This window comes from Scylla paramamosain, chromosome 2, assembly GCF_035594125.1.
Source record: "Scylla paramamosain isolate STU-SP2022 chromosome 2, ASM3559412v1, whole genome shotgun sequence".
Classification (NCBI taxonomy): domain Eukaryota; kingdom Metazoa; phylum Arthropoda; class Malacostraca; order Decapoda; family Portunidae; genus Scylla; species Scylla paramamosain.
The window spans coordinates 5,880,407-5,908,225 of record NC_087152.1 but is presented as its reverse complement, the minus strand read 5'-3'; the positions used below and the strand labels follow the sequence as shown (position 1 = coordinate 5,908,225).

Here is a 27,819-nt window from a genome sequence, read left to right as displayed (position 1 = left end):
GCTGTATGAGATACTACCTTTGGTAATAAGTACATTGTATGGAGCTTAAAATAGGAAGTGAGAACCAAAGAAAGAGGTAGAAAGAGGTTAAGTATAATGGAAATTAATTGTCTGAGGAACAGGTGTATGATATGTCTGAGGAACATGTATGATATGAAAAAAAAAAAAAAATGCAGAAGAAAGCAGGTGATGGGCGAGAGTTAAGTAACTGAGCAGAATAGAAAAGTTATGATGGTGTGGGTATGTTGAGGGAATGTAAGAGAATCTGGTAATGGAGAAGGAACTGCTAGTGTGTGTGGTGTGTGTGTGTGTGTGTGTTGTAATATGTACTACATAACAAACGCGATGCTTCAACAAGTTTAAAGTATGGAAATAAAGAGATGAAAAGAAAAAGAGCTTGGCTGGGGAAGTAGTATATATATCAGCAAAATAATGGTGATCTTTAACTTTTAAACCGGAAAGGCTATGGAGAAATGTACCATTAGTAATGACAAGCATATAATGTAATGGTGAATACTGAAGCAGACATATATAGTAAAAATATAGGACACGATGAAATATTAAGATTTTTTATTACAAGAGAAAACTTAAGATACTTACAGTCCCTATTCGGAACCGGTATATCAGTGGGCTTTTTTTATTAGATTTTTTTTTGCCCTAGACCGACAGAAATAAAATGAATAAATAAATTAATAGATAGATAAATAAGTAAATAAATAAAGCAAGAACAAGTATTTCTTAGGTGTGCCGTTAGGAAAGCAAACGTCAGGTGCCAAACAGCACCCGATTGGCGACCACTCCTCACTTCATAGGGGAGGTGCGGTAGGTAAATCTGTTTTGGGGGTTTTTCGTATTTTGACAATACCTAACTGCCATATTTGTGAATATGAACAAGGCTGAGGACTGCATGTTGTGAGTGGCTATTATATGATTCAATGACAATGCTTAGTAGAGCAACACAGGTGACGAGTTAAGTAGTTGAGTAATTTTCTTGTTTCCTTACAAATTCTTTGTATCCTAACCAGCTTGTGGTGGAAGTGTTCACATCGGTAATTCTCTAGAGTCCTTTCCCGGCCTTAGTACTAGTATATTCTCTTCCATTCTTTTCCATATACCTTTAGATACACCAATATAAACAAATAAAACAAATATAAAGTGGGGAAGAAGTACCCCCCCCCTTCCCTCCAACCCAACAAATTTGGGGACATGTGGGCCTGCGTTTTTTTTTTTCTTTTTTTGGTGGGGTTAGGACAAATTCACTGATTGAGGAGAAAAAATAGGGTAAATTTTTACTCTTGCACTAGTCTATTTCAGATGAAACTTTTTTTTTTCTGGTATTTTTTTGGCGTTTTGAATTAATTTGCATGTTGTTTTTTTCCCCAAAAATCATTTGTCTTTATTTTTTACTCCCATCCCACCCCCCATCAGAAACATAGGTAAATTTATAGTTTAAACCAATGTCCCCAATCTCTACCCACGGCCCACGGCATTATTATTAATTTCCAACAAGTAGTGTAATCATTAGAAATGATGTGAATAGTGAGAAGAACAAAATGAGGTAGGTTATTACCACGTAGTGTGTAAAGGCTTAAACTATAATAAAACCCTAACCTAACCTAACCTAACCTAACAACTGAAGTTCAGGCAACAATACACCATTTATGTTTACCTGTGGACTTAGAAAAAGTTGAGAGCGCTGTGCATTCCCAGGCCTATTGTGGCGTTATTATTAATTTCCGACAAGTAGTGTAATCATTAGAAATGATGTGAATAGTGAGAAGAACAAAATGAGGTAGGTTATTACTACGTAGTGTGTAATGGCTTAAACCGTAATAAAACCAAAACATATGTTTTGCAGTAAAAACGGAAAGCAGATTAATACAAAACTGACTGAAATCTATCAGAAAAGAAATAGTTTCATCCTCATAAATTAGTAACAGCAGTAACACTCACAGTGTTCTTCAGAAGATGACTGGGTGCCACTTGTCCGTAGTCGGCTGTCACCACCACAACCACCATCACCTAACCCAACTTAACAAAACTAATCTAACCTAACCAAACTAACCTTACCTACCTAACCTAACCAAACTAACCTTACTTACCTAACCTAACCAAACTAATCAGACTTAAGTAAACTAACGTAACCTAACTAAACAAACAACCTAATGAAATTAAAGTAAGGTAATCCAACTCAATCTAACCTAACTAAACTAACCAAATTTGCCTAACTTAACCTAACTGGTAAGGCTAAGAAATTAATATGAAGTTGTTACCTTGTTTATCTTCATAAAATTTGGCAGTGCACTAGAACTAATTAAGGCAACACCCACCTCTGACAGACATCTTCCTCAGACTAATTCAAATATTTAAAATTGAGCTGCTTCTCTCTCTCTCTCCATATATAGGATATAATAGCCTCCTAACTGGGAGGCTGAGTGGGTTGATATTAAATAGAAAAATGATATTGTGTGTAAATCCATAATCCTGCAGATGAGTTGTTAATAGCTGTGGATGAGTATTAGTAGAGCCACTTGTGAAAGCCAAGAAAAGATGTAGTGTTGTGGAAAGGCTGAATGTGTATGTTAATTTTGTGAATGCTTTGTATGTGAAATGTTATTTTCTTTAGATGATTTTAATTGCAAATTATTTTGATGTTTAGCAAACTTATCACATCCATATTTAATTTTCAGAGTTGCAGCACCAAATTAAATACTCCATGCTATGCAATGGGGTTATCGCTGATATACAGTGAAGGCTTCCTGAAAGCACCATGAATGATTCCTCAACGTACTTTAAAAGTCATCAGTGTGCAGTGGGAGTTGTCAGCATGCACAATGCAGGGACTTACAACACACAGTGAAGGAGCCCTCAAAACACAGTGAAGAAGCAAAGTATCTATACACCCTACAGGATGAAGGTTGTGACAGGCACCTTAATGGGTTAGTGCCAGAGCTGTGAATAGGACCAGATTCATCATCACCATTGTCATTTTGACAGGCAGCAGAAATGCATGCAAGGGTCTGCCAGAGGATTGGTCATTGTTGCTGGTAAATAATGCTGAATATGTCCAGGTTTAGAATGAATAAAAAACGACATGGCAAGTTAAATAATTGAGTATTCATTATGAAGTTTGAAACAAAAAAAGAGTAATTGGATGTTGTAACACTCATACCAGTAATAGGAAGCAGAGCTAAACTGTGGGCGTGGGCCTGTGTTGAGATTCCATTCTCAAGAAAAAGTGACATGTTTCAAGTGATTATGTGTAGTTTAACATATTGAGTTTATTTCTAATATTGTTACATTATATTTAGGACAAGTTTGGGAGTTTTCAATATTCATTGTTGTTATTATTATTATTATTATTATTATTATTATTATTATTATTATTATTATTTTTATTATTATTATTATTATTATTTATTCATTTATTTATTTATTTATTTATTTATTTATTTATTTATTTATTTATTTATTTTACGAGACCTATTTTTCTCATGGCTCTTCAGTTTGCCATAACTATAAGAAATTACCAGTGGGCATCTTTGGAGGAGCCTAACCACACTCATAGAGAATTTCCTGTATTATGAAATTGGTTTTGTGACTTTCTATTACTGGCTCATCATTTTTCATAAAATTTTTCTACATTCTCATTGTAATTTTGTGTATTTGCTTAAAGGTATAACTTCAATTTTGTTTTATGCTGTTTGATTTGGATTTTAGTCATTTGATTATAAATTGTTAGTTTGATCAATGCAAAATTCTGTGGGAAATATTTTTTTACTGAAAGCATATTCTCTTTCCCAGTGTGCCTTATGGTGATGGTATGGATCACAGTTGGTGCATCATCCTCCTCCCAACATACAGGTAAAGTTTGTGCCCCAAAAGTGCAAGTGTGAGTCTCAAAAGTTCCTGTTATATGTGGCATGTGCAGGTGTATACAGTGGTACCTCGGTATATGTCTACTTTGGAATAAGTCCAACTTGGTATATGTCCTGTTTGGATGTGAAAAAAAATTGCTTGGTATGTGAACTTTGTTTGGAATATGACTTATGAAGAATTTGTACAGGTAAAAATGAGTCATGACACTGCACGCTATCCTTGTTTACCTCTCTCGAGACAAAGTCACAACTGCCCATGAGCAGTGTTGTCAGGTTGACAGGACTTTCCTTCCAAACAATAATGTCTCCTCCTTTCTCAGCACCATCCTAGTAGGCACTCGACTTTTCTCAGCAAGGTGAAGTGAGGTAAATTTTAATTTATTCCATTTAATTGCTTTTGTATTTACTGTATTTGACAGCATATAAGACACACTTTTTTTTTTTTTTTTTCTTCCATAAAAATGGCTTTAAAAAATCATCCTGCATCTTATGTATACACAAATGTGAGGCATCCCATAGATTTAATTTTGAAATTTCCTTCACCCATACACCCGAAGATTTACACCTCTGTATTATAGGCAAGGGAGCTACATTATATTTTTCAATTATAATATGATATAAGGAAATGTTGAAAATTAAAATGCAGCCCTGTTCAGTGATGTGCCAAGTGTGCTGTTGACACCTCAGCAGCTGGGCTGCATTCTTCACCTTGCCTCCTTGACTTGGCCACTGCCTCTGTTTTATTACTGCAGTCATGTAGGATAATTTTACTATTTTGATTGCTTGCTTTTTGTTCAGTTGCACCACTAGCATGCTTTAAACATTATATGCTTAAATACATAAAGTATTTTTTTCCTGAATAGGCCTTGCTGAACTGGGGGTGTGTCTTATATGTCTGTGCATCTTTTATGCTTTCAACATTTAATATGGTATGTATTTTAACATGAAGCACTGTTTAAATTATTTTATACAACCCCATTAATGTATTGTATAATATATCAGTAACAATAGGATTTTTTCATGGGAATGGATTAATAATTTTCCTTTTATTTCTTATGGAAAAAGAATTGTTTGGTATACATCCTGTTTGGTATAAGTCCAAGGATCTGGAACGGATTAAGGACGTATATCGAGGTACCACTGTACTGCAAAAATGTGGGTATGAGGTGGATGCATGTTTAACTTTGAAAAATGTGTTTGTTAGTGGGATAAACTGTGCAGCTGCCTTTCTGAGAATATGGGGCGGGACTGAAAGGTTATTGGAGATGACAAACCATGGGAGTTGAGGTAGGGATGTGTGTACTCTGTTGCAGGCTTTTAAGGGAATATAGGTTGAAGAATGGAGATTGTGAGATTTTTTTTCAGTTGTGAATTGCAGGGACAGAGTTAGGTAGGTTATTAGAGCGAGCTGTGTTAGTGTCCTGAAGAAAGGTAAACAGAATGGTGAAGGTGTCAGTTATAGTCAGGGTCATGGTTGATTCAAAACCCAAGCTTGAGATTGGGTTGTAAAATTTCTGTTCCTTGATGTCACAGTGTGATTAAACAAGACTTTGTTAAGTGAAATATGATGTATGTTGTATGATTGGCTTGTAAAATTTCTGTTCCTTGATGTCACACTGATTAAACAAGACTTGGTTATGTGAAATATGATGTATACTGTATGATGGTTGCCAACAACGCATTTTTTAAATTGAAAACATACAGGTATGGTGCACAAGATACCTCACATCTTATAACTCCTTTATTAGCCTATATTTAAGCTAGAACATAGCAGGACCAAGGACCCATCATTGGCTCATCTGTCTGTTTACATACCAAGCCAATATCCGGGAAAGGGACAATGAGACAAAGTGGTCTTGTTCACCAATTTTCATTGATCCTCACGGTAGCAGGCCACCCCACACCCTCAAGTTGATCTTGATTTTATGTTGATTAAAAGTTAGCTTTAAATTCGGATGAAGCTTATGTTATGTATTAATGTCATAAAAGGGAATGAACAAATACAGCACATTAGTGCAATAGGATTAAGATGTATTATATGTAGTGGTTAGCTCCATGAACAATATATTGTTTTGCAGAGAGTTTGGTGTTTATAATTGTGGATGCTGAGAACTCCATGCCAAATGCGCACAACTTGGCTGCTAGTCTTTCTTCTCAGGCTGCTCAGCTGGATGTCGTAAGTACTGCTGGAAGATACTTTACTTCTTTGTGGCCTTGGATCAGTATAACATGTTTAATATGTAGTTTATTATAATTTGTTGTACATATAGGACAGTAAAATTAGTTATGCTTTCTAGTGCACAATACAGGCTGGAAATTAGATTGTCTGAATGCCAACTTAAATGTAAAAAAAATTACTCTGAGAGCTAGTGGATGAGATCAGAAAATTTTTGCTTGCAAATTTGAGCAAACAGTAGAAGGATATTAATTGAATTTTAGAAAGGTGTTTTCCTAGCATTTGACCTAAAATTATATATATATATATATATATATATATATATATATATATATATATATATATATATATATATATATATATATATATATATATATATATATATATATATATATATATATATATATATATATATATATATATATATATATATATATATATAATACACACACACACACACACACACACACACACACACACACACACAGTGGAACCTTGGTTCTTAACTTAATTCGTCCCTGAATGCCATTTGAAATCTGAAATGTTTGAAAACAAACTATTTTCCCTATAGGAATTAACATAAAATAGTGTTAAAATCTTTCAAGATCTAACTCCCCTCATGACTTCTGGCATCTAGCCAAAAATATCTCCAATAACTTTGCTTCTTCTTTCCCTCCTTTATTTCATCCATATGGCACCACTGCTATCACATCTATTTCTAAAGCTGAACTCTTCGCTCAAACCTTTGCTGAAAACTCTACCTTGGACAATTCTGGGCTTGTTCCTCCCTCTCCTCCATCCTCTGACTATTTCATGCTACTTATTAAAATTCTTCGCAATGACGTTTTCCATGCCCTCGCTGGCCTAAACCCTTGGAAGGCTTATGGACTTGATGGGTCCCTCTTGTTGTTCTCCGACACTGTGCCTCCATGCTCGCAACTTGCCTAGTCAAACTCTTTCAGCTCTGTCTGTCAACATCTACCTTTCCTTCTTGCTGGAAGTTTGCCTACATTCAGCCTGTTCCTAAAAAGGGTGACTGTTCTAATCCCTCATACTACCTTCCTATTGCTTTAATTTCTTGCCTATCTAAAAATTTTTAATCTATCCTCAACAGGAAGATTTTTAAACACCTATCACTTCACAATCTTCTATCTGATTGCCAGTATGGGTTCTGTCAAGGCCGCTCTACTGGTGATCTGGCTTTCCTTACTGAGTCTTGGTCATCCTCTTTTAGAGATTTTTGTGAAACTTTTGTTGTTACCTTGGATATATCAAAAGCTTTTGATAGAGTCTGGCACAAAACTTTGATTTCCAAATTACCCTCCTATGGCTTCTATCCTTCTCTTTGCAACTTCATCTGAAGTTTCCTTTCTGACCGTTCTATTGCTGCTGTGGTAGACGGTCTCTGTTCTCCTAAAATCTATTAACAGTGGTGTTTCTCAGGGTTCTGTCCTGTCACCCAGTCTCTTCTTATTACTGATCAGTGTCCTATCCACTCCTACGCTAATGATACCACCCTGCAATTTTCCATGTCTTTTCATAGACGACCAACCCTTCAGGAAATAAACTTTTCTCGCAGGGAAGCCACAATGCCTGACTTCTGATCTTTCTAAAATTTCTGATTGGGGCAGAGCAAACTTGGTATTGTTCAATGCCTCAAAAATTAAATTCCTCCATCTATCAACTTGACACAACCTTCCAGACATTTATCCCCTCTTCTTCAATGACATTCAACTGTCCCCCTCTTCTACATTGAACATCCTCGGTTTGTCCTTTACTTATAATCTGAACTGGAAACTTCACATCTCATCTCTAGCTAAAACAGCTTCTATGAAGTTAGGCATTCTGAGACGTCTCTGCCAGTTTTTCTCACCCCCCAACTGGTAACTCTGTACAAGGGCCTTATCCGTCCATGTATGGAGTATGTTTCATGTATCTTGGGGATGGGGGGTTCCACTTATACCACTTTTCTAGACGGTGGAATCAAAAGCTTTTCATCTCAACTCCTCTCCTCTAACTGGCTGACTTTAGTCTCTCTCTCATTGCCGCAGTGTTGCATCTCTAGCTGTCTTCTACCTCTATTTTTATGCTAACTGCTCTTTTGATCTTGCTAATTGCATGCCTCCCCTCCTCCCATGGCCTGGCTGCACAAGACTATTCTTTATCTCACCCCTATTCTGTCCACCACTCTAATGCAAGAATTAACCAGTATTCTCAATCATTCATCCCTTTTTCAGGTAAACTCTGGAATTCCCTGCCTGCTTCTGTATTTCCACTTCCTTTGACTTGAATTCCTTCAAGAGGGAGGTTTCAAGACACTTATCCTTCAGTTTTTGATTACCGCTTTGGACCCTTTTTTAGGACTGGCATCTCAGTGGGCTGTTTTTTTTTTTATTGGATTTTGTTGCCCTTGGCCAGTGATTAATCCATTCGTGGACAACTGTCTACCCTGTCTTAAGGGCATATGACAGACACTCCCCACAGCTAAGATGGTTGCTCCACAACATTGCTAGCTCAAATGTTTTATTTACTGAATTAACTTAGCGACACAGAACTCATCAGAAGATATTGTTTAAACCATGCAGGTATTCTCTTTGTCACCGATCTAGTGAGGGAAGCCTTACAGAGTGACACAGAGAAGAGTAAACCACTTACTGTCAAACTGAAGGTGATCATAACAGTAAGACATTTTGCTGCTGGGAGAAGCTTCTGGGAAAATGCAGTTGTGCAGTAGTGATGGTGTTCTGGGTCATTGAGAGAGCTACAGATGGCTTAGGTTTATTCCTGAGTGCCAAAAACTGTTTGTTTACATTGAGGCTTTTCAGTGGTATCACATTGAACTTATTTCAATGACTGAATTACTGTCTTACCCACTGTGTCTCTCCTCCAAATACAAAAAAGTGAAGGAAATATTTATATGAACTATAAATTAGTAATAATTATTGGATTATTTTATTTTATTTTTTATTATATATTTTTTTTTTTTTTACTATTTGAAATCAAGTAATTTTGTTCAAGAACTGAATTATGGTACAGCAACTGAAGCAATTATGAGTTCAAAATTTTGTTCAAAAACCAATTTGTTCAAAAAGGCATTGAACAATATTATCTTTGTTCTGCTCCAATCAGAAATTTTCAGAGAAATCCGAAGTTAGGCATTCTGTAGCTTCCCTGCTTGAGCTGTTTAATTGCTGAAGGGTCAGACATCTATGATAAATTGTGGAAAAGTGCAGGGTGGTATCATCAGCATAAGAGTGTATAGGACATTAAGATTGGCTTAGAAGATCATTAATTAATATAATAGGAAGAAAGTGAATGACAGAACAGAACCATGAGGAGTGACAGAACAGAACCATGAGGAACACTGCCATTGATAGATTTAGAAGAACAGTGAGCATCTACCACAATAGCAATAGGACAGTCAGAAAGGAAACTTGAGGTGAAGTTACAGAGAGATGGGAGCTGTAGGAGAGTAGTTTGGAAGTCGAGGCTTTGTGCCAAACTATCAGATGCTTTTGATATGTCTAAGGCAACAGCAAAAGTTTCACCAAAATCCCTTAAAGAGTATGACCAAGATTCAGTAAGGCAACCCTAAAAGATCACCAGTTGAGTGGCCATGACAGGACCCATACTGGTAATCAGATATAAGGTTGTGAACTAATAGATGTTAAAAATCTTCCTGTTGAGGATGGGGATGGTAGTTTGAGGGATTAGAGCAGTCACCCTCTTTTTATGGACTGGCTGAATGTAGGCAAACTTGCAGTAAGAAGGAAAGGTAGATGTTGATAGACAGATTTAGAAGAGTTTGACTAAGCAAAATGCAAACACAGAGGCTCAGTTTTGGAGAACAATAAGAGGAATCCCATCAAGTCCAGCAGCCTCTTCAGGGTTAAGGCCAGTGAGGAACTTTAATGTGTGGCATGAAATAGTCAGAAGGTGGAGGAGAGAGAGGAACAAACCCTGAATCATCCAAGGTAAAGTTTTCAAACAAAGATCTGAACAAAGAATTCAGCATTAGGGATAGATAAAATGACAGTAGTGCCATCAGGTTGAAATAAAGGAAGGGAAGATAAAGTCAAGTAGAGGTTAGGAAAAGGTCAAGAATGGGTGTATCTCTAAGACGGTCAGGAATACATGCCTGGTTAATCTAGGCTTTGGAAGATAGGAAAGCTAAAAGGTAGTTTACCAGGTTAGTCAGTGAAGGGAAAGGATCAATACCTGAAGCAGAGCAGTCTGACGTGGGGACATTTGTAGTCCCTGAACATTTTACATAAAACAAAGTAGCCTTTTCAGGTTATGCAGAAAAGATAGTATACCTAAGTAAACCACCTGTATTTTATGAGCAAACACAAACTATCTGTGTTGCAGCCTGTTGTTATCTACAGTACATCCAGGGAGTGGCCAGATGGGGGTTCCTGGACATACTTTCCAATGTTAGATCGGTAAGAGGTTCTAAAATTTTTTTTTACAATTATATAATATAGAATTATATACATGTTAAAATAGCAGTTAAACCACTCAATATATGGGAGCCATACCACATGCAAGGACAGGTAAGCTTTGTCTATATACAGTGGAACCTTAGTTCTTGAACTTAATTTGTTCCGGAATGCTGTTTGAAATCCGAAATGTTTGAAAACTGAACTGATTTTCCCCCTTAGGAATCAATATAAAATGGGTTAATCCGTTCCCAGACACCTGTCCACCATGTCTTAGCAGCTTATGACAAATGCCAAGATGGCTGCTTCACAACATCTCCAGCTCACAAATTATTTATCCATAACGAATGTATTGAATGAACTTAGTGACAGAACTCATCAGGAGATACTGTTCAGGCTGTGCAGGTATTCTCTTTGTTACCAATTGTCACCAATCAAGTGAGGTAAGCCTTATAGAGAGACAAATAGAGGAGTAACCCGCTTACCATCAAAATGAAGGCGATCATAACACTCAAACATCTTGCTGCTGGGAAAACTGCTGAAAAAATACAGTTGTGGAGTAGTGATGGCATTGGGGGTTATCGAGAGAACCACAGGAGGGCTCAGGATTACTCCTGAGGTAGCCGAAAACTGTTTGTTTACATCAAGACATTTCAGTAGGATCACATTTACCTTATTTCAAAATTGAATTACTGTCTTACACTCAGTGTCCCTCTTCCAAATGAGGGAAATATTTATAGAAACTATAAATTATTAATAAATGGCAGCTTTTGCTTTGCCCTTTAATATTTGAAATCAAGTAACTGTTCAAGAACTGAACTGGTACAGTAATGGAAGCAATTATGTGTTCAAAATTTTATTTGAAAACTGATTTGTTCGAAAAGGAAGGCATTCGGTAACTAAGGTTCCACTGTATAGGGATAGGTAAATATAAAGTAAACAGCTGAGCATAACAGGGTGCAAGAGTGGATAGAAAATAAGGTTTTAGCAGAAAAGATAACTAATTACTAAGTACAGTGGGATCTTGCATCAAACAAGTTTACATCTAATAAATTTGCATCTAGTGACATTATTGGACCTCTACCCATATTCATAGCTGATGCACGAGTTTCAAATCTGATGAAATAATTTCAGGCATGTGATTCAGAACAGCTGCCCCTTAGGTGAGTGTGTGACCTCATTACAGCCCCAGCTCCATTCATTATGTACAAATTTCCCATAACTGTAATTTCACATGCCAAATAGAATGCTTTATATGACCTTGTTGTGTCTTAGGTTAGGATATGAGTATTATTGGGAAGTGAGTAGAGCTCCTCAATGTCATGTGCAGTGTGTCAGATCAGGAGGTCACTCACTCCATTGTTATGTTATGGTGTGTCCATCACTGGCACACTTTTGCCGTCATGGCCAGTGAGGGCAAAAATGAGGCCCTCATTGATTATGTATTTCATTAAGAACAATGTAATTCCTGCCATTCTCCAGGAACATCCAAACTTTGCTTCAAGATGGTAAATGTTTATAGTGATATACAGTAAACCCTTAGTATATTGATCTAATTGGGGGGAAAGCCACTGGCAATAAAGGCAAAAATTTGACAAAACGGCAGTTGATTCCCCCCTCCCACACCGAACTTTCGTTTGGTATATGAGAGGGAAGTTTGGTATGCAAAAATTAACCTCAAATCTTATGCATTAGATGTAAATTATTATATGTACTTGATTTTGGTAAAAGTAAAATAACAGATCTTATGGAAAATTTTTTTTACTGTGCTCAAGTAAACAAGAATACATTACAAACAAACAAATAAGTAAACAAAATTACATACATACATGTATACATACAAGTGCAACAATCTTCCACTTCAACTGCGACTGCTGGTGTGCGCTCACCACCACGACCACCCACACTCTCCCTCCCTCCCTCCACACCCTCACTCACTTCCCTGCCGCCGCTGCTGTTGACTGAATGTTCCACTTTATTTACTGACCTTCATTCGATAATGGTCGTTAGGCCATGTTATGTTTGATAAATGCGAAATTTGCTATAATGGGGTTTGATATGCTGAGGGTTTACTGTATATGTATTATATGTTTTAGGATATTGTGTTTGAATATTGTATTTTTATAGCTCATTGCACACAAGAGTATACTTGTATAAAACACTGCCTGGGGGTGGGAGTGGTATGATCCACCCTTTCCCTTTGTTGTACTGTGTTACAACAATAAAATCTATCTCTATTTGTCTATTTGATGCATGGTTGAGCTGTTCTAATCTGGTGTGCCTACCATGTAGCACTTCATCTTACTTTCACATCTAATAAGGTTTCATTGTGAAGTTGCTCTGGCTCAAAAATAATTTGCCAGTGTTAACAGACAGTTTTCTTAATGTTACAGGGTTTACGGCTAGAAATGTAAATACTCATTTTATCAAATTCAGCAATGTGTGTATGTGTACACATTTGTGTTACTGAAAGTCATCTTAATGCTATGATATATATAGCTCCTATTATGCATGTATTATGTATGAATAAAGTACACAAATTTTAATTACTTTATAATGTTTTGCCAGACTGAACAGTAAGCATGGAAGCAGCAAGAGCTGGATGGTGTTTGTTGGCAAACATACCAAAGTAAAGATGGCCAATCTGCTACAAGTGCTCAGCACCAAGGAATCTTCACAGGTACTGAGGAATGCATGTAAGAATCAGGAACAAAGGGCCAGAGGCAAGGAATGAGATTTGTAAGCAGAGAGCTGATACTGAAGAAAACTAAAGCTATTTCTTTGAATGTAAAGCTATGATACAGTCTCACTGTATTCAGTGTGTTTATGAAATTAGTGTCTTTTATAGTAGTGTTATGTGCAGTAAGATAAAGAGAAGAAAAGTGGGAAGAAGAAAGAGTAAACAAGAAGAAAGAGAAAGAGAGAGAGAAAGACAGGATGAGTGGTGGTGAACGAGCATGGAACAGGCATCATGGCATTGTTTATAGTAACTCTGTGTTAAGTTAGAAGTTGTCATTTACCATTTAATATCCCCCACTTTCCTTCCTTTCCAAGAATTGTATTAAGCAGAGAATATAGTTGGAGAGTTGCTTTCCCACACAGTGTAGTCAATTTTTGTCCAGCCTTCCAAATAACCACATACTAATTTTTTAAACATAATGTTAATTTTAGAGTGAGACCCAGTGAGCAGAAAATTGGCGCTGGGTGGATCTTCACCCCCCAAGTTCTTCACTTCCCCCCTCCCTTCCTTCCCTCCCTGTTATGTGCTAGGAGGGCTAATTGTTTCTCTCGCAAGGCTTCTCGGTTGTGAACAGCTAAATGAGTGAGACAGCTGTGGAGAGGCATGTGGAAGCAATACTAAAGGGAGGGCATACTTGTAATATACCTATGAGGGGGATAATCAGGTTATGGCTTACTATTTGTCTCTGAGGGAGGTCGTGATCTGGGTGGATCTATGTATTGTTTGTGAGGATGTGAGTTGCCCAGTAACTCGTTACTCTTGCAGTGTGTGAGTGGTGACTCCGCATGCAGATGTGGATCTGTCTTGATGTCCAGTGTGTCTTTGTACAGCATACTAAAGGGAGCAGACACCTCTTCTCTCCCCTTTTTCTGCCAAGACATGGTGTATTTTTGTGGGTTGTGTGTGTCTGGGTGTTGTGTGTTGTGTCCTTGTTAAATGCTACTAATATCTGGAGTTGCAATTGTGATTGGCATTAGAGGATCTTACAGTATTTGTTGCTGGGCTACAGCTATTTAGTTTCTTCTTTGATTTCCACCAGTGTTTTTGGAGGTGAGGTTCAGTCTTCTGAAAGATTGTAAATGGGTTGTTTTCTGGCCAGAGTGTATATGTAATATCTTTGTTGGACGTGGGTAGTTTTGTTACTGTGGGTGATAGTCCAACATGGTATTATACCCTATTATATGTGCTGTCTATACTGTCTGTGTTCCCTAGCATGTGGCTAATTAGTTCTTTCTTAGCTGGGAGGATCAAGTTGGCATTTGTTATACTTCCTTTCCTCTTAGTGGGTTAAAGAAGTTGGCAACTTATTGAGGCTGGATAGTTGTTGGTGACCAGCAGGTGCCTGGATTCATCTTGTTGTGCCCCACACTAAACTACAGAGAAAGTAGCCTATGGATAAGCTAACCCAAGATAGTGGCAGCTGTGAGGAGGGTGGTATCTTATCATAATAGTAACAGTAAAGAGGTCATTGTGGATTGTATCTATCACGCTTGTATTCTTACTATGTCATTATAGCTGACACTGACATGTTTTTCTATTTTATCATAAACACATTATGTTAGAGAGGTCTAGTGACCACATTGCCAATTTTTCTGTCCTTTATACCAAGAAAATGGAAATTTCTTTGATATTTTATTTAGTATTTTAATATTTTCACCTAGGAGCCACACTGCCTTAGGAACCCATGGTAGGTTTTCCTAGTTAGGATCCTTTATGTTAAGGTACTACATGGATTTGCTTGAAATGTGAGGGAAGTAAATTAAAGTTATATCTTAATTTTATTCTAGTTAAGTACTGAGAGATGTATGTAACATTGTGGTGTTAAGATTGCTTCTAAATAACTTGTGCTCTTAAAGTCCTTTATATTTTCAGTTAGTGTTCATGGGTCGGGGTTTGCAGGATCAAGAGGAAACCATCATCCATCACTTCGCTCGTGTGGATCCCAAGCAACCTTTCCTTTATCCAGATGTCAGGGCTGGCATGGTCCTTTCAGGGGCACTCATCACCAGGTATCTCATATATTGTATTTAAGTCTGTGAAATAGCATTTTATATTATGGAGACACAATCTTTTAGTATATTTTGTGGTATTTGTTTTTGCTAGAATAATCTTTTGGATCATTATTATTTATCTTTCTCAATGTTTAGGAAGGTGTACAAAATAAGAGAATATATTAAATTTACATAGAGCAAAATACCCATAGCAAAAAGTAGTTTACTGACATGTTGGTGGCAGTCAGACTATAAAAGAAATGGTTTTAAAGGGCATCAACCACAGGCATCTGATCTTTAATGCTGCAATATAAAATTCTATTCTCATGAACCAAGACATGAATCAAACATATCACAAAGAATAGTATAATTCAATAACATACTTTGCATGATGATTTTAAAAGCATTCATTCATTACATGATTCATCAAAGTTACTTTCACCTGAAGGTCTTGAGAACTTTTCACTAAAGCTCTTTATAGAGAGAGAGAGAGAGAGAGAGAGAGAGAGAGAGAGAGAGAGAGAGAGATACTTCTTGTGTATAATTATGTATTGTAAAGTCTTTGCTGCATAAAGTTTAGACATTACAATAAACTTTCAGTGTATCACTCTAATTGGGGGAAAGCCACTGACTATAAAGACGAAAAAAAAAAAAAAACAGGGGGTTGGATTCCCCCCTCACACACTGTTTCGTTTGTTACTATGGGTAAAAAAAGTGTTGGTGCACTGTGTGTGTGGGAAACATTATAACTGTACAGAATAAAGGAAACAAATACTTAGTGTGAGACCAGCAGTTGACTAGATTCTTACGATATTCATCAAATCCCTATGCACTGATTCTTTTTTTACCCATAGTACATGAGAGCAAAGTTCAGTATACAAAAATGAACCTCAAATAATATAAATTTGGGTAACACATGCATTGGATGTAAATTATGCAGCATATACTTTATTTTGGCATAAATAAAATGTCTTTCCTGTGCTCAGGTAAACAAGAATACATTACAAACTAACAAGTAAACTAAAATACATACATACTACTTATACATACATATGAGCACAACAACCCTCCACTTCAACTGCCGCTGTGAGACTGAGGCAGAGGCAGTATGTATGGGTGCAGTGTTCACTCACCACCACCACCCCCACCACCACTACTACTCTTCCTCCCTCCCTCCCTCCCTCCTGCCACTGCTGCTGCTGACTGAAAGTTTGATAAATGAAATTTACTATAACTGGGTTCAATATACTGAGTTTTTTTTTTTTTTTTTTTTTTTTTTTTTATGTAGGAGGGTCACTGGCCAAGGGCAACAAAAATCCAATAAAAAAAAAAAATTGCCCACCGAAATGCCAGTCCCATAAAAGGGTCAAAGCAGTAGTCAAAAATTGATGGATAAGTGCCTTGAAACCTTTACTGTATAATAATATACATTATTATGTATAATTATGTATAATATTTTTCTTATTTCAAACATATATGTGGTGGATGCATCTCATGTATGAGACACTACAGTATTCATCATAAGTATTGGAACTCCTGGCTGGGGGTCCCAATGCTTATGACAAAGAAAGCATGGCCCTCTTGAGAGTGAATAATTTTAGCCAAAAGTATCAGCTCCAGCGATGACGTAACTTCTCAGCTTCACAACACTGACTCGTAACTGCCCCTCAGTGTGCCTTGGGATGCAATGGAGAGCACTAACCTGCCACAATTTGTTCCACTTCTAGGCGTATGATTGCACAATAACAGCTTGTAATAATTCATTCTGTTTGCTAATATGGCTGTCTTAAAGTATGCAGTGGAGTCTGATGTCAAGACCACTGCACACTTTAAGACAATAATAGGTTTAGACATATCACAGTTCCCCTCCTCCCTGAACTGCCATAACCAACACTTGACTGTTATCTTGGATACTGTCAATTGCTCAGTTATTTCTCTAACTGAATGACCTGCTTCCTTTAGGGTTATGATCTGTGCAGTAGTCTCAGATAAATTCTCCTTTGTTTTGGCCATATTAGCAGACAGAATGAATTATCATAAAATGTTATTGTGCAATAATATACCAGGGCACACTGAGGGGCAGCTATGAGTCAGTGGCACGAAGCTGAGGGATGCAGTGATGTTATGGCTGGGGCTGATACTTTAGGCTAAAATGGTTCACTTTTAAGAGGACCATGCTTTTTTCACCATATGTATCAGATTTCCCCTGCCAAGGGATTCAATACTTATGACAAGTACTGTAGATGCATGACTTATCCTATGTATTGGATCAAGGAAAGGGTGCAATTTGGTATATTACAACATGAAATACTATGGCTAACCTCATAGTATTTCATCTCCTCAGGCTATCTAAGAAGTGGGCAGGTTCCAAGATAAAGGCAGCTACAGAAATAAACATTGATGCTTCTTATGAGTTTGGAAGCTTTGTAAAGTCAGCAGGCATAGAGTTGACCACAGACTCAGCCTTTTGTGTCAAGGATGAGGACCACTGTGCCATTCTATATTCCCCACCAACTAATTGTGTAAGTTTATATTTTGTTGCTTTACTTACAGTGTATATTATGACTCCCTTTTTTGTATCATCATCATTATTATTATTATTATTATTATTATTATTATTATTATTATTATTATTATTATTATTATTATTATTATTATTATTATTACTATTATTATTATTATGGTGAAGTGTAGGGTTGATGGGGCCCATTGCCATATGGACAGTTAAGTAAGGCACAGGGCACTCCAAAGGAAGTACCTTGCATCAGCTGTGGCCTAAGGATTAGGGGTAGGGAATGGTCACATTATGAAGGGGCAGAGGTAAACTAGTGTATGCTGTCTGGTCTTGCTGTGGAAGTATGTGACCAGATGTGCTGTGCCTAAATTCCTGGGGTATAAGATTGTCCATGAGACTATCCCTCTCCACCAGGGGCTAATAAGGCTAGAGTGTGAATGATGTATGTATGAGTGTGTGGTGTTTTATCTGGACATTGTAGGACTGCTGGCCTGGTTTATAGATAATTATTATCCATTCTGTTTACACCACAGACATCTCTCATAAACAACTTATATTGATTTGTTCTTGAGCTTATGACTTCCATGCTCAAGTGTCATACATATGGATGTGTGCAAACTGTTATGCTTTCCTTAAGTACATATATCAGTACAATGTTTCTGTCTGTAAACAATGTACCAGTCAAATTTCACTACAGTGTAAGCAATTTTTGCTGTCTTAATGGTTCTCAGGGCAAAGCTGCAGATGTGAGCAAGATTCATTTTGCCATCAAGAGTTGGCAGCAGAACCACAATAAGCGACTGCCAATCTTGTATGGCACATGGCTGAAGCAGATCACCAACTATGCCATTTATAGTGATGTTGAAGGTAAGCCCATAATCATGTTTTATATATATATATATATACGAGTATGTATATATATATATATATATATATATATATATATATATATATATATATATATATATATATATATATATATATATATATATATATATATATATATATATATTTACATATTTACAGTAAAGCCTCCCTAAACTGAACCTGAATAAGCCAAATATCAGATAATTGGAATGCTTATAATAGGGGCTTGTAATGTGCTTATAACATGACTATGTATAAGTTCATTTCCTTTTATTATTATTGTTGTTATTATTATTGCTGTTATGATTATTATCATTATTACTATTGTTTATCATTATTTATGTATGACGCTTCTTTTTGTTATTTTATATGTGAGATCACTTTGTGTTGGTGTCTCTCCCAACATGCCCTGCTTTTTGAGCAAGTCCACAGCTAGCCTTGGGCTGGCCTGTCAGACGCTCTGTACAGCAGACTTTTTTTAATACACTGTGCTGATCTACACATTGTTTGGTGTTTCCCTCATCCCCTGGACTATCCTTAAGAACAATATGTGCCCCACTAGCGCAATAACGTGTTAACAAATATGGTGTAAATAACAACAAACGTACATATTTATGTACATAGAAACTGGCCAAAAACGTGTATTATCAGATAAACTGAACTTTCAGATAAACTGTCGGCCACGTTATCCCATATAGTATGGTTTATGGAGGTTTTACTGTGTTTCATTTTATATAATTTTTTGCATGCTTAAGACTGAGGAAATGTAAGTGGTGGAGAGGATATAGCATTCATGAAGTCTGTAAAGTATGAAGATGTAAGATTGTTTCCTTATTTTCTTTCCATCTATTTAATGGCTTGGGAACATTGTGGTTAGTACACCTTAGTCACATCCAACAGGTTCATGGGTCAAATTCCTGCTTAGGCATAAACAAATTAGTTGTCACCATTTCCAGTGTTGGTTGTGTGTTTAGTTTAAAGAACTATTGTACATATGTAAAATATTCTTTTTGAGTACTTAGGAGTGGTGCATAGAAAATAACCATATTTAACCTTAAAAAAAAAACTGACACTAAAAATATTTGTACTTTATTGTTTGATATATATATATATATATTTTTTTTATATCAATATTCTTTTACTTTTTGTTATTTAAATACATGTCATCTTAGAGGAAAATTTTTAATTGCAAAAAAAGTTTCAATTTTTTTTACAGATCCCAACATTAGTTTAAAAAAAAAAAATCAAAATTTTTATCTGATTATAGGAATATGTTCCTTACTTAAAGAAGAACCATTGTACATAGGAAAAATATTGTTTCAAGTGTTGCGTAGATAATAACCATATTTCACTTAAAAATAAATAAATAAATTACACTAAAAACACATTTGTTGATTGATGTATACTTTTATATTAATATTCTTCTACTTTTCATGATTCAGTCATCTGTAAACTTAGAGGAAAATTTTGAATCACTAAAATTTTTAAATTTTTTATACTTAGTTTAAAAAGTGAAAAATTTCAATATAAACATTTTCATCTGATAATTGGGAAAAAATTCAATATAAAAATTTTAATCTGATAATTGGTTCCTTACTTAAAGAAGAATCATTGTACATATGCCAAATATTCTTTTGACTTAGGAATGGTGCATAGAAAATAACTATATCTAACTTCAAAAATAAATAAATGAGAAAAAAATTACATCAAAGAAACACTCTTGATTGATATATACTTTTCTATTAATGTTGTTTTTCTAACTTTCATGATTTAATTATCTGTAATCTTAGAGGAAAATTTTTAATTGAAAAAAATTTTGAATTGTGTACAGGTCCAGACCTTAGTTTAAAAAAGTTAACTAAATTTTTATTTAAAAATTTGTATTTGATAACTGGGACATGTTCCTTACATAAATATGTAAGATTTGAGTTTGACCAGGGACTCTGTATACTCATGTCATGTCTACTGTATTTTTGAGGTTGCAGATGCTCCTTTCTCATATGACTAATTCTAACCATTAATAATTCTATTTAGGAAGTAACTATCTTCTTAATATTATGTGGATTTTTAAGAATTAATAGTTATCTAGTTTTTTTTTATTTTTATTTATTTATTTATTTTCTATTCTTGTTACTTCAAACCATTTGTTATTACTCTTCTTTCTTACATACTTTTTTTATATGTTGGCAGTGTCATTCTGTCCTGTGTTTCCTCATGTGACAGCTGTTTCAGTTGGATTCAGCAGCATTTTAGTTGCTACTCTGTAGCTGTTTGTTCGATTTAGCAGCATTTTAATTGCTCATAACCTCTCTATTATGACTAACCACAGGTGCATGTATTAAGCTTGATCATATTGAACAGTGGCAACTTGGTATTCCTTTAACCATTTACTAAAAGGCTACATTTTTTATTTGTCTACAATTGAACTTTATTTTCTAGTATTACTATGATCCATGAACCTTTTTTTTTTTTTTTTATTTCATACCATTCTCCACAGCAGTCATCATTTACAGAAAAAGCTCTCATTTATTATTGAAGTTTTCCTTGTCAGGAATAGGCTTTACAGTTCATCACAGCAATCATTTATAGAAAATAAAGTATAATATACCATTTTTTCCAGACTCATCTTATGGAACAGTGTCACTTGGAGTGCCCAACACTGAACAAGGACACTGTGGCAAGACGATGGCAATAATCAGGCATGCAGCCCAAATGGAAGGGATGCACTGGTTATTCATAGCAGATGATGACACACTCCTCAGGTAGCTTAAGTTAACATGAGAAAAATTGAAAGTGAATGAGACTAAGAGTAAAGTAATGAAGTATGTGAAGGCAGTAGATGGTATTAGAATGAATGTAATGTTGAATGATAAATGGCATGAAGAAATAATATTCCTTGTTCACTTATCAGAAAGTAGGCTAGTGAACAAGAATAGTTGTAATATTTTTTATACTTGTGTGTTTGGGAGAGGAGCTGATGTCCTACAGTGTGTGTATCTTTGCAACAAGAAGCCAGAAACCATCCACACTACATAACAATGGGTGGTAAACATGTGATGCATGAAAGAAAAAAATTTCATTGTTTCAAAATAGAATGGTTGACAAAGAAAAGTTTGTTATCTTCCAGATAAGTGTCTCCTCTTTTCAGTGACACTCAACTGTACCTTTCTTCTACACTGAACATCCTTAGTTTGTTCTTTATTGATAATCTGAACTGGAAACTTCATATTTTGTCTCATGCTGAAACAACTTCTGTGACATTAGGCATTCTAAGCTGTACCAGTTTTTCTCACATTCTCAGCAGCAGATTCTTGATAGGGGCTGTATCCATCCATGCATGGAGTACATATCACATATTATATAGGGCATTGCCACTCATACTGTTCTTTTGAACAGGGTGGAATGAAAAGCTTTTCATCTCATCAACTCCTCTCCTCCGACTGACTGTCATCAGCTTTTCTCTCTCTCTTTAGCACAAAGTTGCATCTCTTGTTATTTTCTATTGCTACCTTCATGCTGACTGTTCTTCTGATCTTGCTAACTACATGCTTCCCCTCCTCACGCAGCATCACTGCACAAGACTTTCTATTTTCTCTCACCCTTATTCTACCCACCTCCCTAATGTAAGAGTTAACAAGTATTCTCAAATCTTTCTTCCCTTTTTACTGGTAAACTCTGGAACTCCCTACCTGTGACTTTAACTCTTTCAAGTGGGTTTCAAAACAAGTCTTTAATTTTAGATAATCCTTTAGCTCAACTCTAGAGACAGGCACTTTGAACAGGCATTTTTATCATCTGTTTTGTTGTCCTTGGCCAAAATTCCTGTTGCATAAAAAAAAAGTTGCATATTTGATTTTGGAAATGTTGACTTTCAGTACTGAGGCATTGAGTGAACTGCTGGCCTGCCATGACCACACTCAGCCAGTGGCACTTGGAGAGAGGTATGGGTATGCAGCAGCTCTGCCTCATGGTTATGATTACATAACTGGTGGAGGAGGCATGGTCTTCAGTAAACCACTGGTGGGTTGGCCATAATATTTTCATCATGATCTGATAAATTTATATAATATCTGTATATGCCTTATAATCTGATTAAGCCAACTCAAGTCTTATTGCTAATTATCATCAGGTATCCATTCCTATATCTTTATTAATGTCACTACTTTATGTATGTCTGTCCATCTGTCAAGGTAATTTTATTTCTATTTTACTTTTATTCATATGTACATGAATCCATTTTACATCCTTGATAAATGATAACCCATTTCCTTTGAGTAAGAATGGATGTATAGATGTGTGGCTGAAGCCATAAAGGGTTTGTTTGCAAGTGTAATATCTCTTAAGAAGCATCACAGAAACACTGAGAAGTTGATCTAAAAGCCAGGCTTGAGAGGGAATGGCTGAGGATCAAACCCTTACTACAACGGTCATGGTACACAAGTGCTGTGTGTTGCTAGAGATTCACAAATGATCAGTAAGGCCCAAGTGGATGTTTGTCATTCTTGGTTGTCCTGCCATTGCTTGATTTTATCCTCCCTTTCAGAGTTATGTTGAATTTCAATTTCTCTAAATGGAAACAAATTCTCACTTTCTCACATTGTTTTCTGAGCACTTTTCTTTGGAATCATGTGCATTTCCTGGTCCAGAAATATATTGATCTTTCTTCAGATTTTCATGGTGGTGATTACACTACCTTCCTGCACCCCTCCTACACCTCCATCTCTCCAGCCTGGGCTGCAGCATGACTCGTCTCCCAACACCCCACACTACCTTCCCACACCACTCCTACACCTCCATCTCTCCTGCCTGGGGTGCAGCATCACTCATCTCCTAACCTCCCACACTACCTTCCTGCACCCCCTCTACATCTCCATCTCTCTATCCTGGGGTGCAGCATCACATCTCCCAACCCCCCATACTACTTTCCCACACAACCCCTACACCTCGATCAGTTTAGCATGGGGTACAGCATCACACATCTCTCAACCCCCCTTACTATATTCCTATATTCTCTCTCTCTCTCTCTCTCTCTCTCTCTCTCTCTCTCTCTCTCTCTCTCTCTCTCTCTCTCTCTCTCTCTCTCTCCCCAACATCTCCAACCGGATTGCAGCATTACTCATCTTCCAACCCCCCACATTACCTTCCCACACCGCCCCCCTACATCTTTATCTGTCCAGCCTGGGCTGCAGCATCACTCATCTCCCCACCCCCCCCACCACTTGCTTCCTGCACTCTCCCCTTCACCTCCATCTGTCTAGAAACTTACAAATATCCAATCTTGGTTATCATAAAAAATAACCAGTGTTGGTTATCAAAATATTTCTATTAAATATATATTTTTCCTTTTGTACATGTTATTTTTGCTTTTTTCCAGGTGAAAATGTTGGCAAGCCCTGGAGTGTGTCAGTGTCCCAGCAATGATACACCAGATGACATGTTTCTGGGCATATGTCTCCGCATCCTCAGCATCCCTATCACACACTCTTCTGCTTTCCACCAGGTATGTGTACATTGTCATCTTTCTTTTCCAAGAGACTAGAAGAGAGTCTTCACCTTAATGAACAATGTAACAAGATGAAATATTGGAAGTAAAAGTTTAATCTATGGAATACATTAATTAAAGTTCACAACATTTATCTAAAATTCTTGGGACTCAATACTTTTTTAATTTAGTTTTGAGATTTTAGAAAAAAAAAAAAAAAAAAATTGGGTAAAGAAATAAAGACAACTAAATTGTTAATCGGGTTCTTTAACCCATAAACTGGGACACATATCTTGTTCTTTAACCTGTAAACTGTGGCATACATCAGGTTCTTTAACCCATAAACTGCGACATACATCACATGATGAACAGTGTGTAATTGTAATTTTTAAATTTGGCGGCCTATATTTTGCTCCCATGTCTTGAAATGGCAACTCAGAGTGAGTGAATCCACGCTCTCTCTCTCTCTCTCTCTCTCTCTCTCTCTCTCTCTCTCTCTCTCTCTCTCTCTCTCTCTCTCTCTCTCTCTCTCTCTCTCTCTCTCTCTCTCTCTCTCTCTCTCTCTCTCACCCTCACCTGTGTGTGTGTGTGTGTGTGTGTGTGTGTGTGTGAGAGAGAGACAATATTTGTATGCATGTATATGTTTATTGTATCTACATCACAAATATATACAACCAGAGTGATCAAATGACACCAACACCACTCACCAGTTCAAGGTTACAAACTGCACAACTTCACACCACCACCATGCCTGAACTAATGTAAATAATTAACTAATATTTGGATTTTCTGTACTTTTCCATGCAATCTTTAATTTTATAAGAGCGAAAATATTTATTTTATTTTATTTATTTTTTTATGCTGATAATTGTGCACCATGGGTATGATTGCCAGAACCCTATTGTGCAGTTTATGGATTAAACAATTTTACTTTTTTTTTTTTTTTTTGAGATATTTGCTTGTGTGTTTTTAAAATTCATTTAGCAACAAATCAAAGGGGACATGTTTCAGTTTTCCTGTAAGTCTAAAGATGGCCATTGTAATTTTTTGAAATGGCAGCTATAAAATATAAATTTCTTGGTTCCCAAATGACAAATTCGTGTTAAATCTACATTTTTGGATACAAGAAATCCCATTATGGAAACTAAAGGGATTCATATTGCTAAAGGCTCATTTGTATAGTAGACATCTTGGTAACCATTTTAGGTATAGAGGTTCAAATTGATTTCATGTAGCTTTACTGTCCTCAACTAATATTTGTATAGAATGTATTGAATGGAACTAGCAATCAAATTTTTTCAGATTGAATGTTCCTTACACGTGAATTTATAATGCTAATACATTTGGTTTGTAGAATCCTGTGGATACCCCTGGTTAAGTTTGAGGATTGCTCTTTAATAAAATATGAACCTATTGAAAGATTTAAGGAATTTTATGGATTTAATATTTTCACATAGATAAATCACCAACCTTTTTCATATTACACTAATTTGCAGTTGATAAGATACATGAAATATCACTTGTAAAATATAGTCAGTGCCAAAATATAAGGCACAAGAGAACTGATGGTGGGCTTTGGTATGAGAATTCAGTTAGCCTCTCCAACTTAGCAGCGTGTCAAATGGGCAACACTGGTTATCACTGGTTATCATACATCTGATAGGAAATCCAGCTGACTTAACCATTGCACATCATCAGTTGTCTTATAGTTGCCAGTCATTCCTGGGGATATGAAAGATAATTGGTTTACTTTTGTTCCATTTTTCTGCTAACTGTTAAACATTTTGAGTGCCCTACCCAAGCCTCAGGATGTCATGATAGACTGAGCAAGGATATTTCTGCTCTTATAGCACTACTCAGAAGGGTTGTAATATGAAAGAAATATGAAATAAAACAAAGAAATGTGAAATAAAACAGGAGTTTGCATCAGTGATGTCCAGCACCTCATCACAGAACACTATGATGCTGAAGACAAAATTAGCAGAAATGAAACCCAAGACTGGTAGACACCATATAACTCCTAAAGCCATGAATGTTATTAAGTAGGTGGACACCCAGCCTTCCATCACTGCAAAGGCATGATTAGATTCTGTTGGTTTCATGCTCACAGTAAACCATATCTCACATTGACAGAAAAGCCGAAGAGTTGAGAGAGTGACTACATGTTTCTCACAGCCAACTCTGAATGCTTTCTTAGGATGCACTTTTCTTCCTTAAAATTTGTTTTTGCAGTGTCAATTTTAATGATTTGCTCACTGGTGTGTTATATTTTATGCACCATCGACACATTAGTGAAACAGTGGGAAAACTGACCATTCATCAACAAATAATTACATATGAGAAAGGAAATACGAGAAACTAATTAATTTAAGAAAGTAACAATGTAACGATTTATCAGATTATGCATTTCATTGAATCTGAGTGGTGACCAAAAGAAGATGACTAACAATAAACGAGAGAGAGTGAGAGAGAGAGAGAAATTCTTATTCTTCTCTGGTTTCATTCATCTCGTATATCAGCTGAATGGTGTGAATGAGGTATTTTGTTTACAATTATAAGACTTAGAGGAAAGATTGCCTGAGAGATATTAGAGGTGTGTGTGTGTGTGTGTGTGTGTGTGTGTGTGTGTGTGTGTGTTGCACTAATCAGTTTCTTCTTCCATTCAGGCTCGTCCCATGGATTATCCTAAGGGTAGGTTGGAAGGAGAATGGCCAGTCTCCTTTCATAAATTTTGGATGGTGGACCCTTATCATGTATTTTCCCACTGGCTCCAACCCAGACCTCCCACTCACCCTCAGGATGAACTGTAGGATGATTGATGCTGTTGCCTCCCTAGGTCACTCAAAACTCACAATGACACCTGAGATATTAATTCTTTTTAGCAGAGATTTAGAGAAGTCAGCCATGGTTTGCTTGGGGATTGAAAACCTTGATAAAAATTATCCTAGTGGGTATCATCAAAATTATAGGGACTAACATCATAACACATGATTTGTGCAACATTACAAGATCATAAATCTACATCAGCACCATCTCATGTGACATACTCAGTCCACATTAAAATATCTTCTCAAGTTAGGGAATCTGCCTGGAGTGTGTTGGAGGCTGGGAGAACATGCACCTGCTGGGCCTTGCTAAAGTTGTACACCTGACCAGGGCTGAAAGGTTGCAGGCGGGGCACTGATGAGGCACTCCCAACATGCTCCACCTTCCTCCCACCTTCTGTCAACACATTTTATAATGAGCTTAAATATATTCACATTTTATAGTGAGCTTAAATATATTCTGTTACTTTATGACCCATAATTGTAACTTTAAGATGAAAATTGTGTAAGTTATGCAAAAATATTTTTTTCTTTAATTTAATATTCCCTTTCATTTAATATTCCCTAATATAATGATCATAGATTTTACAAAGACCTGGGATTAGATTGTTTTACTTTTATTCCATCTATGGTGCTTTAGTGCTTGAACAAGAATGAAAAGCACAATACTCAGGGAATGTGATAAAAAATTACTAATTAATGAAGATCATACTCTCATTAAAAAAAGCTGAAGGCTTTTACCATTTAAATGTCAAGATATTCATTATTGCCAAAAAGAAGTATAAACAAGACCAATTCCTTTGCAGTAAAGCTTAACAACTTTCAACATACAGGGTGTCCAGCAAGTTAAGGTACACTAACAACTTCTGACAATCCCCAAAAAGCCCAATTACCACACGATGATAG

General features: G+C 36.3%; 2 protein-coding genes across 5 annotated transcripts in view; one reads left to right on the top strand and one right to left on the bottom strand.

Moving 5' to 3' along the window:
• Positions 1–745: 745 nt before the first annotated feature.
• LOC135109156 (beta-1,3-glucosyltransferase-like) lies at positions 746–27,454 on the top strand. Of its 4 annotated transcripts, none has more exons than XM_064020302.1 (13): positions 746–826; positions 2,691–2,939; positions 3,805–3,864; positions 5,957–6,054; positions 10,423–10,496; positions 13,062–13,173; positions 15,106–15,242; positions 17,569–17,746; positions 18,471–18,606; positions 21,227–21,368; positions 22,482–22,626; positions 23,981–24,106; positions 26,755–27,454. In XM_064020302.1, exons 2-13 carry the CDS (start codon positions 2,912–2,914, stop codon positions 26,896–26,898), a joined length of 1,380 nt encoding a protein of 459 aa, XP_063876372.1. In that variant the 5' UTR covers positions 746–826; positions 2,691–2,911; the 3' UTR covers positions 26,899–27,454. The 4 variants fall into 4 exon arrangements, with proteins under 4 accessions (XP_063876372.1, XP_063876366.1, XP_063876357.1 ...); XM_064020296.1 differs by having other exon boundaries at positions 752–822; XM_064020287.1 differs by lacking the exon at positions 746–826 and having other exon boundaries at positions 2,908–3,047.
• Positions 25,516–27,819, bottom strand: part of LOC135109146 (trafficking protein particle complex subunit 10-like) — a 22,809-nt gene continuing 20,505 nt past the window's right edge. The window contains exon 23 of the mRNA XM_064020275.1: positions 25,516–27,310. Within this exon, the coding sequence (XP_063876345.1) occupies positions 27,159–27,310 (152 nt within the window). The 3' untranslated portion in view covers positions 25,516–27,158. The remainder of the gene's footprint in view (positions 27,311–27,819) is intronic.